This window comes from Athalia rosae, chromosome 3 (assembly GCF_917208135.1).
Source record: "Athalia rosae chromosome 3, iyAthRosa1.1, whole genome shotgun sequence".
NCBI classification, from domain to species: Eukaryota; Metazoa; Arthropoda; class Insecta; order Hymenoptera; family Athaliidae; genus Athalia; species Athalia rosae.
In genome coordinates, this window is record NC_064028.1 from 7,757,071 (window position 1) to 7,772,061 (window position 14,991).

At 40.1% G+C, this 14,991-nt stretch overlaps 1 protein-coding gene and 1 long non-coding RNA gene across 7 annotated transcripts in view; both read left to right on the forward strand.

Annotated features, from left to right (window-relative positions):
• The first annotated feature begins 385 nt into the window (after positions 1 to 385).
• On the forward strand, positions 386 to 2,481 carry LOC125500242. The gene is made up of 2 exons (XR_007277493.1): positions 386 to 573; positions 871 to 2,481. It is a non-coding gene; the product is annotated as an uncharacterized LOC125500242 (long non-coding RNA).
• A 3,009-nt stretch (positions 2,482 to 5,490) lies between these two features.
• The window catches only part of LOC105689958 (tensin-3), a 91,186-nt gene continuing 81,685 nt past the window's right edge, over positions 5,491 to 14,991 (forward strand). For 2 of the 6 annotated variants that reach the window (XM_048652248.1, XM_048652250.1), the window contains exon 1: positions 5,492 to 7,260. In XM_048652248.1, coding sequence (XP_048508205.1) covers positions 7,168 to 7,260 — 93 coding nt within the window. In that variant the 5' untranslated portion in view covers positions 5,492 to 7,167. Of the gene's footprint in view, positions 7,261 to 14,991 lie in introns of all 6 variants that reach the window. The other 4 variants (XM_048652252.1, XM_048652256.1, XM_048652249.1 and 1 more) reach the window with 3 other exon arrangements.

Genomic DNA, 14,991 nt, shown 5'->3' on the forward strand with positions numbered 1-14,991 from the left:
ATCGAGAACGCGAGAACAAATTTACTAAAAATATTGTAATTACGCTACTACCAAGAATAATAATAATCGTTACAGAATTTTCCCTCGTTCAAATTATATCCTACATATCGCTCTTTGGCTGAAAATTAAAACGAAAGTGAAAAAAAAAGTTTCTCAGCAAGTTTTTTCGTTTTTATCTTCGTTTTTCAAGAAACTTCAAAATTTGCAGCTGTGCATGCGTGTGCGAAACAAAAAAGAAAAAAAAAAAAAAAACAAACAAAAAATGGTGTAACATCGGTTAATATAATTATCGCAGTGTAGATAGAGTATATCTAAGTATGTTGTATTTATGTATCGTGATAATGACGTAATTTATGGTTGAACGTGGCGGTGGTGGTAGCCTGAAAGTAAATTACCATCCAATGTTATTGCACATACGTTTTTCCGATGCTGGCTAACGTGGAATTGGAATGCAAAAAACAAATTGAAACAGTACAGTTGAAATACGGTAACTATAGACATAAATTTTTCGGAGTACAGGAAGTCAGATGAAAATAAAATACGTATATTATACAATAAATACGTAGATAAACGGTACGTATACATCTGCTATTATAATAATTAGATGATTCATGAACGATACAATTATTTTTCGGTATACAGGCGAGTATTTTTTCTGTATATCACATCCATATAACGGTACAGTTAAATGCGCGGAGTAAAGGAAAAAGAATTTATTGAAAAAATTAAAATTCTTTTTTCTTTTTTTCATTAATACTCCATAGGCAAAGGGTGTGCCCAGGAGTGTCGTCTCTACAAACGAAAATCATAAGCCGTGAAACGAACGAAAAATTGTCTACTTTTCTAAAAATATTTTACAATTTATTTCAGCCGTGTGAGACGAGAGGCTCTATGATTTTATTTTCCTAAGCTAGTTATACTTTCCACAACGTACCCTACACAGCCACGAGTTTATTGACTCACGTGTGTCTCGTTAATAACCGTTTGTTAATTGGAGGAATTTGTTTGCGTATTATGGCAAAGTAGAGGTACGTATACACGGACCGTATGTAGTGTAACGACGTTCGAGAATTGAGAATGGCTTCTCAAAACTCCGATGGAAATAGCCGGCGAGAAGAAATAAAGGTTCATTGTCGTATGTGCGAATGTGTAATGAAAATTCTCACACGCAATTAATTACGATATTTGCAGGGCAGGCGCTGGTGCAGGGGATTCAATCGCGCGAAGAGAGATTAAAATCTCGGCACAGACGCCCCGAGATTTCGAGAGCTTGCAGGCGAGGGTTCGCGCTATGGAAATTATTGAAATATACAATCGATTTGTTCATAAAAGCTGCGCACGTGCGGTGAAAAAATTAACGCACGAGAAATTATGAAAAGTACTTATTGAATTTTAATGCAATTCATTAGTTTATTGTACAGCGATGGTTCCGGGAGTCGGTCTACACGTGGTACCGAACAATGTTATTTATTTAATTTTATTTTCCATTTTCTCGAACTCATTCTTAAACGGAATTTTCGCGTAAACGAAAATTACTAATCGGATACAGGTCGGACGTTAAAACTGGAATGAATGTTGACGTGGTAATTTAAAAAATGAAACCACCATATCCCTGTTACGGTTACGGATGGACGCTTCGCGAGACTGTAATTGTCAATGAGGTCAGTTTCCGGTCTGTTTAAAAGGCGCATCGCAAAATAAATGTCACATATAGTCGGCGCGGCGTACGCGCCATTATCCGTTCACAAAAAATTCCGTTACATCTCACCAAAAAAAACAAACTAAAATTTTCTCCCCGCATATGTCTATTTATTTTCCTTTTTCTCTCGTCTTTCGGCCATCGAGCGAAGTGTCTGCCGCGGTAAAGAGGTAATCACATATTTAATTACCTCACCAAATTGCGTCACAACACCCGTCAGTACTCACATCGTTATAAGGTATAGTCCGTAACCCGCGTAACGGACAGCCACACGGGTCGGAGGTAGTTAATCATAATTTTCAATAAACTTGAAATAATTATTTCTCCGCTTCGGTGTGTCGGAGTTCTATACACAGTATATAACAACCTGTTCGAAAACGGCGGTCATGCAAATATCTCATCATGTTGATATATAGTAATACATGTTCGGATGCAGAGTTGACGATCCCATAATATGATTTATCGCAATTTTCGGCCAGCTAAAATGTGGTGTATATAATTATCGCAGTTTTTTTTTCGAGTTATTCTGCTATAAAAATCTCGTTGAAACGATGAAAAGTCGCTGCCGAATATCTCGCCGTCTACGAAGTGTAAGAAGACCGGTAGAAAAACGCTCGGTCATCTAGGGGTGCGCGACAAGATGGCGGCCGTAGCCGCGACGTCGCGCGTCCTTTATTCGTTTCGCATTCATCGCTAGAATATTCAATGAGATTTTTGTTCGTATGCGGCAGGGTGTTTGGTATAGATCGTTGTAATGATTGAAAATGACAATAAATTTGTAATTAACGTGACACCTGTCATCTCTGCCATATCGTTAAATTTTAAAGTTATAGATTGAATTAGACACATTTTCAAACGCATAGTGTTCTCTATTCGGAATCGATCACGTGAATTACATACCTATTACTATACAATATCCATGCGTATAGATAGGTATATACAAAAGTAATTATTATTCAAAAAAGGCACATTAAGTCACGCGCGGACGAGTGCGCTCCTTTTGCTTGTCGTTCATTCCACCACGACTCAATTCGTATCACCGCAGCGTCTTGTTCTCTCTCCCTTGGCCATTAGGCGCAATAAAACGGTTACGACGGGGTCCATTGTGTTCATAATTTTGGATTTAATGGCGTTCATCGAACGTCACGTGGCACAACTGTCCCTTGCAACGAATCTTCGACGACGGTTGGAAATAAGCGATCATCTGAGATCTTTTCAAAAAAATATCCTTCAACTTCGATTCTTTCCTCGTTCGTTCGTATTATACGCTTCCTTCCTGCGTTCGACACGAACCGCGAAACACGATTTTTAATTCTACGATTCTTTTTCTACTCGTCCTTTGCCGAGCCCCTTGTAAATTCATCGGGACGCTTTGACTCGAGGAAGGGGTTGCTGCGTCGCGGGCACGTTTCGGTCTTGATAATTCCGATCGCGCACATCCGGTCCCTACGCATCGCGGAGACGCGCTACTCCTGCGTATTTATAACGAGACGTCATCGGCCATGCAAAATATAACTTCGACCGTGGGTTAGGTACAAACCTCCGACTTGTCTACTACATTGTGCGATGCTTTATAGGTTTTACAGTTACGATAGAAGAAATTGTCACGTATTCCTCGTGGTATAATTTCAAAGGGGTTATAACAGTACACGCTGCAACGCTCGAGCTTCGTTTCACAATCTCGGTACGAACGCGGGAGGTGAAAAAAACAAAAAAAAAAGCGGAAAAATTTTCACGTCGTTCCAGAATTTTGTAACATGTGATGTGGGGCAAAAAAAAAAGAAAAAAAAAAAAAAAACAAAACAAAAATGCCAAGCAAATAAACGAACATAAACCTAAACCCAGTGTGGAATTTCATGGCGTAGTACGTGATATCATATCTATTTTGATCCAATGGCCCTGACGTCGTAACGACAACTATATAGCTGTTTGCTCGGTGGCGACTAGCACGTGCAATCGCTCTCCCATAAAAGCCCATGGAAATCGTATAATGACGAACTGCGGTGATCCAACGACTCGACGAACAATCAACGCTAGAAAATAATGAAACGGAATAAACAGAAAAAAAAAGAAAAGAGAAAAACGAGAAAAACGGAGTATCTGTCAAAATACATGTCGTAACCGAGTGTTACTTCCGGTTTTGACCTTATTAAGCGTCCTGTTCCCCGCATACCCGTACGAGTGTGTCTTCAAGAGGGTCGTCAAAAGATCGTTCAGATATTTACTCGTGTCGTATAGAGAAGAGAAAAAAGGTCGAGTGCATCTTCTTCTTCTTTTTCTTCACGTCGTCTCGGCGCGAGGAGGTCCTTTGAAAAAATCTGGAATAGGGTAGCGCCGCTCCCGTGGGGCGTGTTAAGTATCTAGAAAATTTTTCTTATTATAAATGGACCGTGTCAAGCGGCGTATGGTTGGCGCGTGCCAAAATATTTTGCACCTGGACTTCCGGCCGAACATCTGCGGCTCGCCCGTCTCGCATAGCTACAAATAGGTCGTAACTACATTATTTTTCCTATTATATTATACCACGTTATACGGCTCCCGGTGATCTATTCGAACCGCCTAACGAATTCGTACCGTTGTTTCGTTCGTTAACGAATCATTGTAAAACGTAACGCGCGTCGCCCCCGTACGTATATCCATCTTCAATTTTACGGGGGGAAAAAAAAAAAGGCAACGCGAAATATCAAACGCGCGCTCAAGAGTGAAAAAACGAAATAGAAGAAAAGTTTCGTTTAATTCTTACATCGTATATGTTTTACAACTAATGGTGTGACTAAGAACACCGGACCAGTTGTTTTTTTTTTTTCTTCTTCCTTTTTCTAGCCATAAGTACCCGCTAGTACAATGAACCAACCCAACGTATATACCGCGGTATGTCGGTTTATCCATGGTTTCGAGATTCGAAAGAGAACGAACGGGTGAAAAAATGTCGAGAGAAACGCGAGTGCGGAGCGGAACGACCGCGCGACGGAGGGGCAGCGGTGTGCAGGCGCCGTTCCGTTAAGTGTGACGACGACGACGACGACGACGACCGGCGTCATTTTTATTTTCCCGTATCACGGTCGCCTTATTTTCCGGCTTAGACGATGATCCGTTGACCCTTGTTTTTTTTTTTTTTCAACTCAAAAAACTGGCGAATCGTAAAATTTACCCCAGTTTCAAAAAATACCGCGGTGTTTCTGAAGAAAACGTTTTCTTCCACGTGAAATGTTTGCAGCCGGTGTACGAAAGCTATCAAAAATCTGCAGAGTTTATTTATCATTAGACTTTTCTTGTCCTGGGACACGTTGCTAATTGGGAGCTCACTTCGCGTGATATACACTGTACGCATGTATACGTATACATCTGTCTTGGAAAATCGGTTGAAACTTCGGGAGGGATGAGAAGCGGAATAGCGTAGTTGGGACATGGTGTGGAGAAAGTCGAAGAAAAGGGGAAGGGAAACTCACGGGATGAGGAAAAAAAAAAAAGGAAAAGAAAAAATGAGAAATAAATTAGAGAAGGGGTGGAGTTTGAGGGATCAAGCGTATCCCCCCTCTATACGTGGCTGCTGCACCGCGTGCATTATTATAAGGAAAATTCTAGACATGTGCAGCAGCAGCAGCAGCGGCGGGCGTTTCTGATTCTTTCCGATTCTTTCTTTCTTTCTCTTTCATCAGCTAGCTGTTGCTTCGTAATGTGTGGCGCAGGAGGAAGACCGATTTTCCTCGGTTTGGTTCGTGTTCGGTTTATACCAGCAGCTTAGCTTACTCTGGTAAGCTGCTGGCAGCGTGTTGTCGGTTCTGTCAGTCGTCGGTTAGCCGCGTACCAAGCCGGTCGCAAAGACTAGAGAAATTTTGCCGCTTCGATTCATCATCCTCTTCATCATCTAGAATTCGCTTTGTCATACGTTAAATTTTTATAATAAATATTTATTGAAAAGAAAAAAAAAAAAAAAAATTCCTTTATTTTAATTTTTTTTTCTTTCTCTTATTTGGTCTATGTCCGTCAATTTTGCTTGTAGATTCACACATCCATTTCACGCTACGCTTTTATAATATACGTCGTTTAAAAAAAATAATTCAGTTTTTTCTCCCTTCCCCCTCATTTCCGGATGAAATTATCGAATGTAATAAATTTATTTCACACGTATGAGTAAATTGAACAAGTTTTTTTTAAACCAAAAAAAAAAAACCAAAAAAACAACGAAAATTCTCTGTCGATCAAAGTCTGAAGGAAACTTTGAAAATATCAACTGCATACGTGCATATTGTAACTGTAATACAAACGCGATAAGAAAATTGATTTTTTAATTAAAACTGTATCGGATACGTTATCGCAAAAGTCGTGCATTCTTTGGTATTACGTATGTGAGAATATATATGACGGTTCAAAGGTCGATCGAAAGAGAAGAAAAAAGGAAGCAAAAAGGCAGAGAAAAATTGTGCATCAAGTTCTCCTCATTTCTGCTCGATCGAAGAAATGTATAAAAATTAATGATCGAACTCGTCGTATCGCCGTTTCGTACTAATGTAAAGTTAGAAACTCCGAACGAGACTGGATCTGCTGCATTTATTTGAGCGATAAGGGTGACCCAGTCGCGTTATGTTCGCCATTCGATCATTCGCTTGTCAACAGATATATTCAAATTAAAACAACTCACGACGATAACCTGCGGGCCCAAACTGTTACGGCAAAATTGAAGCCGTTGGCCTTCTCGAATTACTCTAAACAAAAAAACAATTTTCACTCGTGTGTAACCCAAGTGCAACTTCCTTGTGTAATTATACGTGATAACAAATAAATAATCAAACTGATAAATTGGTGAGCGGTTTTTTTTTTGTTTCAAATTTACAAACAGGAAGTAGTACAAATTTTGAGGAAGTGGAAGGGCGGCGAGAAATAAAACAGAGGAACCGGGAGCGTTGCCGCCTGTAAAGCAAAGGAACAACTGGGTCGAAAAGAAATTTATAAAAAAAAAAAAGAGAACGACGATATAAGAGGAGGACAGAAAACGGGAGGAAATCCTTCCGAGAATCTGGGAAGAAAGGCCGACTGCGAGGAGCGAGGATCCTCTGCGTTACACTGCGCCGTGACGTTCCTTTCCATTGAAGGACCGAAAGGAAGAAGGGGTATCAACGGAGAAAAATTGAAGGGAATTTCGAATCGGAGGCGCGAAACAGAGGAGAACAAGAAAGAGATAATTAAGATAGAGAAGAAATTGAAAATCCTTGACGCCCGTCGTCGCCATGGTTGTCCGTTATCGGGATGATTTTTTCCGAACCGAAACGGAACCATAAGAATATTTTCAAAAGGGAAGCGGCTGGCGGAAGAAAAATCGTGAAACTGAGGAGTTCGGTAGCGGGTGTGTGAAATAAAACGCCAAATATTCAAATCGGAGACAAAGCGTCGGTTTATTTTTTTTTTTTCAAAAGAACAAAACCACAAAAAAAAAAAGAAACGACCGAAACCAACATCACCGGGACGTCATGCCGTGGATAAAGTGCCTCGGTGGAAGAGGTAGTAAAACAAGAAGAGGGAAACCTCTGACGGTCAGTCAGCCGATACATCTTCTTGTGAAGGTGGGTGTTTTTTTTTATCTTTTTCACTTCATTTTTTACGCGCTAACATTTAACGCGCATTTTTCATCGACGTGCCTCTGATTGCGCGTGAATATCGCACGTAGGTCCGGGCTAATTTGGAAGCACGATAAAATTCGAAGGAATAAAAATCGGAGCGAGGGTATCCTCGGTTGGGATCCTTCAAAATTCACCTTCCAGAGATATTTTCACTTTTCTTTCCCCTTTTTTCGATTTTATTTCCTTCTCTTTCGTCATCGAGCACGAGAGTCTCGTTATGGGCCAACTCCAGACGGGTCCTTCGACCTCGTTAGAAAGAAAGGATGTTCGAAATATCTCGAGGATCGACCATGATTTTACGGGTACCAGGCATCCCATGGAGTAAAACGAGAAACAGAAAAATAAAAGAGAAAATCTTCCGTCGTACAATTGGAAAGGGTTTGCGGAAGTTGTACTATTTTCTATTCGTCCTTCATTTCTTTCGAAAGTTTTTTCGTTCTCCGGAAATATTTGCAGACTAACGAAAAATGCGTTTCGGATCCGCTTTACCTAAAATTCTTTTTTTTTCTTTTTTCTCCAATTGATCATCCGCGGCGTATTTTGATGCCAAGTTAGCGGGGGGAGGGGAGACCGGAATGAAACAAATTACTGCGCACTTATACGAGTCCCCGTGTACGTAACGGCTGTTCACATATCCACACGGTGTATAGATTATTCTACAGCCGACTCTACCAAACCCCTTTTGAATCAAACGAACGCAAACTACGCCACAGAGTAACCCATACGCTCGCATACCATCGATATACGTACAATCGAGAAGTAAATAGCTGCGAGCCAATTGTATGCGACCCATTAGATCGCTGTAATTATTTAACACGCGTATTAGGTATGTACGCGTACGTATTCTCGCTACACGTTCGTACGGGGCATTCTTCGACAAGTGCTCGTATCGCCGGCCAACGTTTGAAATTTTGGCGCAGAATGCACCGCGTTGAACTGCACGTTGCGCGGTGCATTCGCCGTGCGAATTCCATACGCCCGATGGAATGGTATTATTTGATCGCGTCTGATTCGAATTCGATTCGTATTTAACGCGCGTCGTCGCGTGTAAAACTCGCGTACCTGGAATCCTCCCTTCGTTATCGTGTGAATTTGAAAAAGTTCCGACGGTCTCGTGTCATTAGCTTTGATTTATCGCAATGCTCGGTATTATCAAAGGCGGTCTTGTACAAATTTATGGCTGTTTAAAATGGTATTTATCACGGAATATATGTTGTACACGATTGCATGTTTCCATTTCTTTTGAAGCATGAAAAATTGTGTTTATACACCCAAATTGAGTCAGTTTTTCCCGGAGTCGTATGGGAGGGGTGTAGAATAAAAAAAAGAGAAGAGGGGTGTCGGTATACACGTAGCGTACACGATGATATATAAATGTTCGTTCGGTCGATTAGTTTTTATATACCTTACACGTTTAATGCGAGTAAGATAGGTGGGTAATATATATATATATATATATGTAGATGTTATTTGGAGCTGTGACGTACACACGTACTTCATATCGTTAGTAATTTATGTGCCCGCAAGTTGACGTCGTCCATTAAAGATCGTATTTTTTTCCCCCGTGTGCATGCCTACGTGGGTGGATCGGCGCTGCGCAAGTAAGAACAAAGTACAGAAAGTAAAGAACAGGAGAAAAAAAGAAACGAAAAACAAAAAAACGAAGACCGTAAAAAATATGGTGGAACGCGGTGTGTGCAGCGGTTGCCGCAAACGGTGTACAGTGGCTTCGGCTGTTACAGCTGCGGTATATACATATGTATACTACGTATGCCTAGAAAATGGGAAAAACGAAAGCTCGGAAGGGAAAATAGACGAAATGGAGAACGGGAAAAAATGAAAGAAAAATGCAGGAAGAGATTGGAGAGGATAAAAGGCTTGGTGCATGTCGATGGCCCGCGAAGAGAGAAAAGGGTGAACAAATGTATGTGGAGTATCCGTATAGGTATGGTATGTACGCACATAAGGTATGCGGTTAGTCGTGAGTTGAACATGCCGACCGATGGCAAATATGAGAGAAGAGACGAGAGACTTTGAAGAGATGAGCTTTTACTATATGTATTCATCTTCGTCTCGTTCCTTTTTTTCTTCATTTTTTTTTTTTTTCTTTTGTTGTTCCTTCTCGTGTGCATAGGTAATTCTTCGGAACGACGTATTTTCGTTCGGGAAACAATACCCCGTGGTCTGACAATGCGGGATAGAAGAAACGTCAGTTTTTGAATTTTTGAAAAATAAAAAAAACAAAAAAAAACGAATTACTCTACAAATTACGGTGAAAGAAATTTTCTTTGAACGAAAATCATTGTCTGCAGCGCACAAATTGTACGAGAGTGCGTTCTATATTTCGAGAAGGTTTCTTCATCTTTCTGGTTGCGCTTTTTTCCGATTCTTTTTCTCTCTCTGTTCATTTCACAGCCTAAAATTTGTTTAGGAAGTCTCATAATCTGAGTAGTGAGTTCGACGATGTTATGGCAGCGTGGTCGATTAGATTCTCGGTATATAACGTCTGCTTAGTTTTATTTAGTTTATTTTATCAATTGATGAAATTTCAAGTAATCTAACCGCCCGATATATAATTAAGATGAAGATTAATTTAGTTTTCGTAGGGCGTGTGCAACGTGGCAACTTAATGTATATCAGACGTATCTAGATAAGAGAAAAAGAAAAAAAAAAAAATAGAAATACCATGCAGGCATTTATAACTATAAATGTACTACACATACGCGTCTGCTTCAACATTTTTAACTTGAGAAATCGGATCGTGAAATTGCACGGAATTCGATTAGTTAATTTTAAAGAACTTTTTTTATTCGTCGATTTTACAATAAATTTCTCATCCAACTTATCTAGAATATTTTCGAACGGTTGACGAACGATGCCTACGCAATTTTCCTGACGGATTACACGCTTTCTAAGCATGCACGATTTCCTTTCCTTACTTTTTTTTCTTTTTTGCCATTTTTTCTTCCTTCTTCTATTCTTCTTTCCATTATTGTTATTGCTGTGATTTTGGTAACTTATGAATCGGTTGTACGGATACTACAGTTATCCGCGTTTCTTTCTTCTTTCGCTTCACTTCCGGTCAAGATCGGATAAAAGAAAGTTGTGCTCCCGCCGGTTCGCTGCAATATTACTCGCTTGTGCAGCACGTCCCTTTGTTTGGCTCTGTGTAACCTTTTACGGTGACGCTTTTTTTTATACACGTACATACAAAAGCTTACATAGGTGTGCACTTGGTATATATGTATATATTTATGTGCACGCGGTTCCATAAGGCTCAAATAACAGAAGCTATAAAACGGAAGACAGTCAAACGTGAAACGACACCTGATTTCCTCGTACGCAAGGAAAAAAAGTACCGTAAGAATGAGAAAAATCCAAAAAAAAAAAAAAAAAGAAGAAATAAAAGAACTCGTTTTTCCGTACTGACACCGCAGCCCTTTGAATGAGACCGAAAAAGAGACGGGGAAAAAAAAAAGAAAAAAGACGAAAACAAAAATTGACGCTGGAAAACTGGGGCGTACGATGTATAATTTTTACGCTCGATTTAACCATTCGTCAAGATTTACGGAGACCCGTGGGAATTTTCACGAAAGTGACAGTGCGTGGAAAAAAAAAAAAAAAAAAAAAAAAAAAAAAAAAAGCGAAACGCAACCAAGTTTTTTATGATTAAATAAATAAAGAACAGATGATTTCTTACGTGGGACTACACACGTATCTGATCAGTTTAACTAAACGCCCACAGTATATCACCCTTAACTGATTTTAACCTCTCACCTTGACCGCTGCAGCACTCTATGGGGATACCTTATATTCGCTTTATCGCGCTCCTTTTCTCCTTTTCTCTTTATTTTCCCGAGAGAATAAATCGAGTGAATAAATATTGTATATATCTGGAAATAAATAATTCCAGAGAGAAAAAAAGATCCCTATCTGTATTCATCCGAATGAGAAATGAAATTTCTGAAAATCGGAACAAAAAATAGTAAAGAGGATCGAGTACACCGCGCGTGTCTTTCGCGCTCGAAGAACCTTAGCTTGCGAAAAAATCTTTCGAAAAAGAAAAAAAAAACAACCGTGAAAGTTTGGAGGTGAATCGAAAATTTCGAGGGCCAGAAGCTCGTCGAATTCGAGCCGAAACGCACGAAATGTAGGTAGGATACGCATGGAAAAATATAAATGAGAGTCGACGATGGTTTTACGTAGCAGCATCCGAAGCGGAAGCACCCGGCGTAGGTCTCTAGGAATTATATTATAACGAATGGGTCATACGTGGATATACGTATATGCATAGCCGTGTGTATATAGGCATACGCGTCCACGCACGTGGACTATTATTATTTAGTTATAGACCCGTACGTGGGCATTATCTATATTTAATACATCTATACCGGTGTTAAAGGGATAGGGATACATACACTAGTGCGTACATACCGGTGCACGGTATATATATATATATATATATGTAATATATAAAAAGAAGCACGTGGGCGATCATTGAAAAGATTTGAAGCAGACCCACCAATCTTACAACCTGTTCGTTTATACCTTGGGCGTTTCACGAGTGAATACGGTGCTTAATTATCGGATGAGTAGGTGGGCTATCGACGTCTATTTTTTGTTCTATGATTATTATTTCTCTATTTATTTATTCATTTATTTAGTTTTATATTGTACAATTTTTTTTCTCCCGACGAGTAGACTTGTGTTCTCTCGTTTCTTATTGCATATTCTATTCGACCGTACCATCGGACATCCGATACTCCTCGGCGTGTGAATTATCGCAATATCGTAAGGGTGTGTAGGAGGATGAAATACTTTTGAAAGTTCTTTCCAAGTTTCATCCAACTCTTTTCTTCATCTTTTTCCTCTTCGATGAATTCGATTTTACACTCTGATTCCACGTCGAATGGAGAACAGTTTCGCGATAGAATCTCTCGATTATTATCTGATTATTTTTTTCGTCTCACAACTGCAATCATTTCCGACATCACGAGATCGGATCGTGCGTATCGTGTACAGCCGCGTTGATGGATCATAAATTATAGAATGAGAAATTAGAATTTGGACGTAGGAAAATAAAAGAGGTATATCAGAGCAGAGACTGCAGGCCTTTGTACGGCTGACCTGGGCATTAATTGTTATTGACAAATAGAAAAAAAAAAGAGAAGAAAAGAAAAACCTAAAAATTACCCGGCAGCTGTCACTAAGCAATTTATAACGTTCATTTCGTTGTTCTCGTTTCTAATGCAACAGCCCTTTACGTTCGACGCCAATAGAAGTCGAGAGAGTCGAGACTCGGGAGATCCTGTTGTATGTTTCTGGAGATCAGATTTAACCTTAGATAAAAAAGATATCGACGCTCTGAAATTCTTGTCCCGCCGTCCTGCCCATTTGTTTTATAACTGACCCTTGAGAATTACGATGTGTACTCATTCTTTTTCGTAATTCAAACCCGCAATAAGATATCCTTGTATACCTGTGTCAGGAAAAATGAAGTATTTATTTTTTTATTTTCACTCGTTCTTTCGAACGAACTATTAATTTTCAGAGCCGGGAATAGAGTTCAGATTTTTCCTGCGTATCAGATCTTGGAATTTCTTCTTTACCGTCCGAGAAACTTCTGTTATCTGCTTTCCTTTTTTTTTCATCCCCCCAGCCAGCTCGGCGAAGTAGTTCCATTTAGCCGCAATTTGACTTGGGATTTGTCGGAACTAGGGGTAGGTACGCAGGCGTAGCAAGGGGTTGAAACCGCAGTCGCAAAAATCAACGTTCCCAGATTTTGTTTCTCCCACTGGTTTTCCGCCCGCGCTCGTTTCGCGTTGGTCAAATTTTAGCGTCGTTCGTATCCCTCGACTGATATATACATTCGAGCGGTATACACACAGCACCGCGATAATTGAGCTGCGCCACGGGCGGCCTCCACGTGACAATTTTCGTCCCCATTTTACGACCCTCCTACTAACTACACTCGAATCGTCGAGACGGCTAATATCCGCCTTCCCGTCATCCCTCTCGGTTTACCCCGTCTGCGGCTGCGGGGCGTCGGCATTTTTTTATCTTCATTTTTTCGTCTTACCTCGCCCTTCAAGATGATCAAATTCTTCAACTGTCCAACTTTTGAACGCTTCGAGCGAACGAACCCTGTTTCATCGCCTTCGTCACCTTTCGCGCGTAACGTGTACGAATTTACGCATGAAAAAATTACGAAAACTCTGAATAACCGCGAGAATCGCGGTTCGCGTGTATATATGGATATGGAAAATACTTTTCATTAATACACGCGATTCGTATAAGATGACGTGACCCATATATCTGTATAACTGCGACGATGAGGGAGGGAAAGAAAAAGAGATCACATGCATGAAAAAGAAGAAGAAATTGTGAGATAGCAGCGAAATGAATTTCCAGCTGCCGCTGCAGGCACCATATGCACCGTGTATAGCTTCTCTCATTAACGTTAACGAGCAAAATTTTTGTTCCGATGATAAGATGAGTTTTTAATTATAAGTTTAATCCGAAAAAAAGCACCTCACCGGGTGCAAAAAATATCGCCGCAAGTACGATTACTTTTTCCAAATCGATCGCCACCGAAATATATCGTCAATTTGGCAGAAAATTGATTCAATTGATAGAAAATACAGTCGCGATCCTATTGGTATCAAAAATTTTGAAAACTGACTTCGAAAAATCGGTGGGAATATCGTGTGTATATTTTTTGTCGGTTCGTCGCTCCGATGAAATCCTACGCCTACTTATCCGCAATGAAACTTCTTATTTTATTTTTCTGGGAGATTAATTTTCTTCCCTATTAATAAATGAGAAAATAATTGCCATGGGGGATCAAAAGGGAGTTCGGAATAAATATTTGCCGTACCCAAACGGATATTACACGATATATGGGACACGTGTGTATGTACTCATGGTACGTCGGTTATTTCAACTCCTCGATAGACCGAGCGTCTTCTAGCTGCACCGCAGGTTCGACTCCAGATGATGAATCACCTCATTCGAGATCAATTAAAAAATAAAACACCTTTATCTACACTACGTGAAGCCAAAAGCCAAGACCCGAAAGAAAAGCCGGAAAAGAAACACAAACGCGAAAGAAATTGTTGTATTTCTCTGTTCCTTTTTTTCTTCTCCTTCTCATCTTTCGATACCCGCAGCAGATCTGCGGGATACAACGTAATATATCGTGAGATTCTTGATCCGGACGTTTTTGTTGTTTTTTTTTTCTTCTATTTCTCCTCAATTCGATGACGACGATACCTACGGCGCGGCGCGATGAGACGCATATTTTCTTTATAATTCCGGGACATGATCTTACCAGGTCCAGACGGATTATTTAAGTAATCTTGGAATCATCCGCGTCCCTTGGAGACCCGCATATTCCGTTACGTATACATAAATATATATATATATCAGAAGAGTCATTTTCTTAATCCCCACATAAATAATCTCTTAGCTCCAATTCTACGCCGACGATTTTCCTTCTACGGTGGGAATGCATTCAACCCTCATGCGCGCGTCTTGAAGTCTCTGCTTCGATTCTCGTACGTTTCACATCGTTTATCACGAAATTTATAACGAAAAAAAAAAAGAATTCTCGAACAGTACGGCATTTTTTGCGAGAAGAATTTCAGTGGGTCTCAGAATCGTGTCGTAATGGGG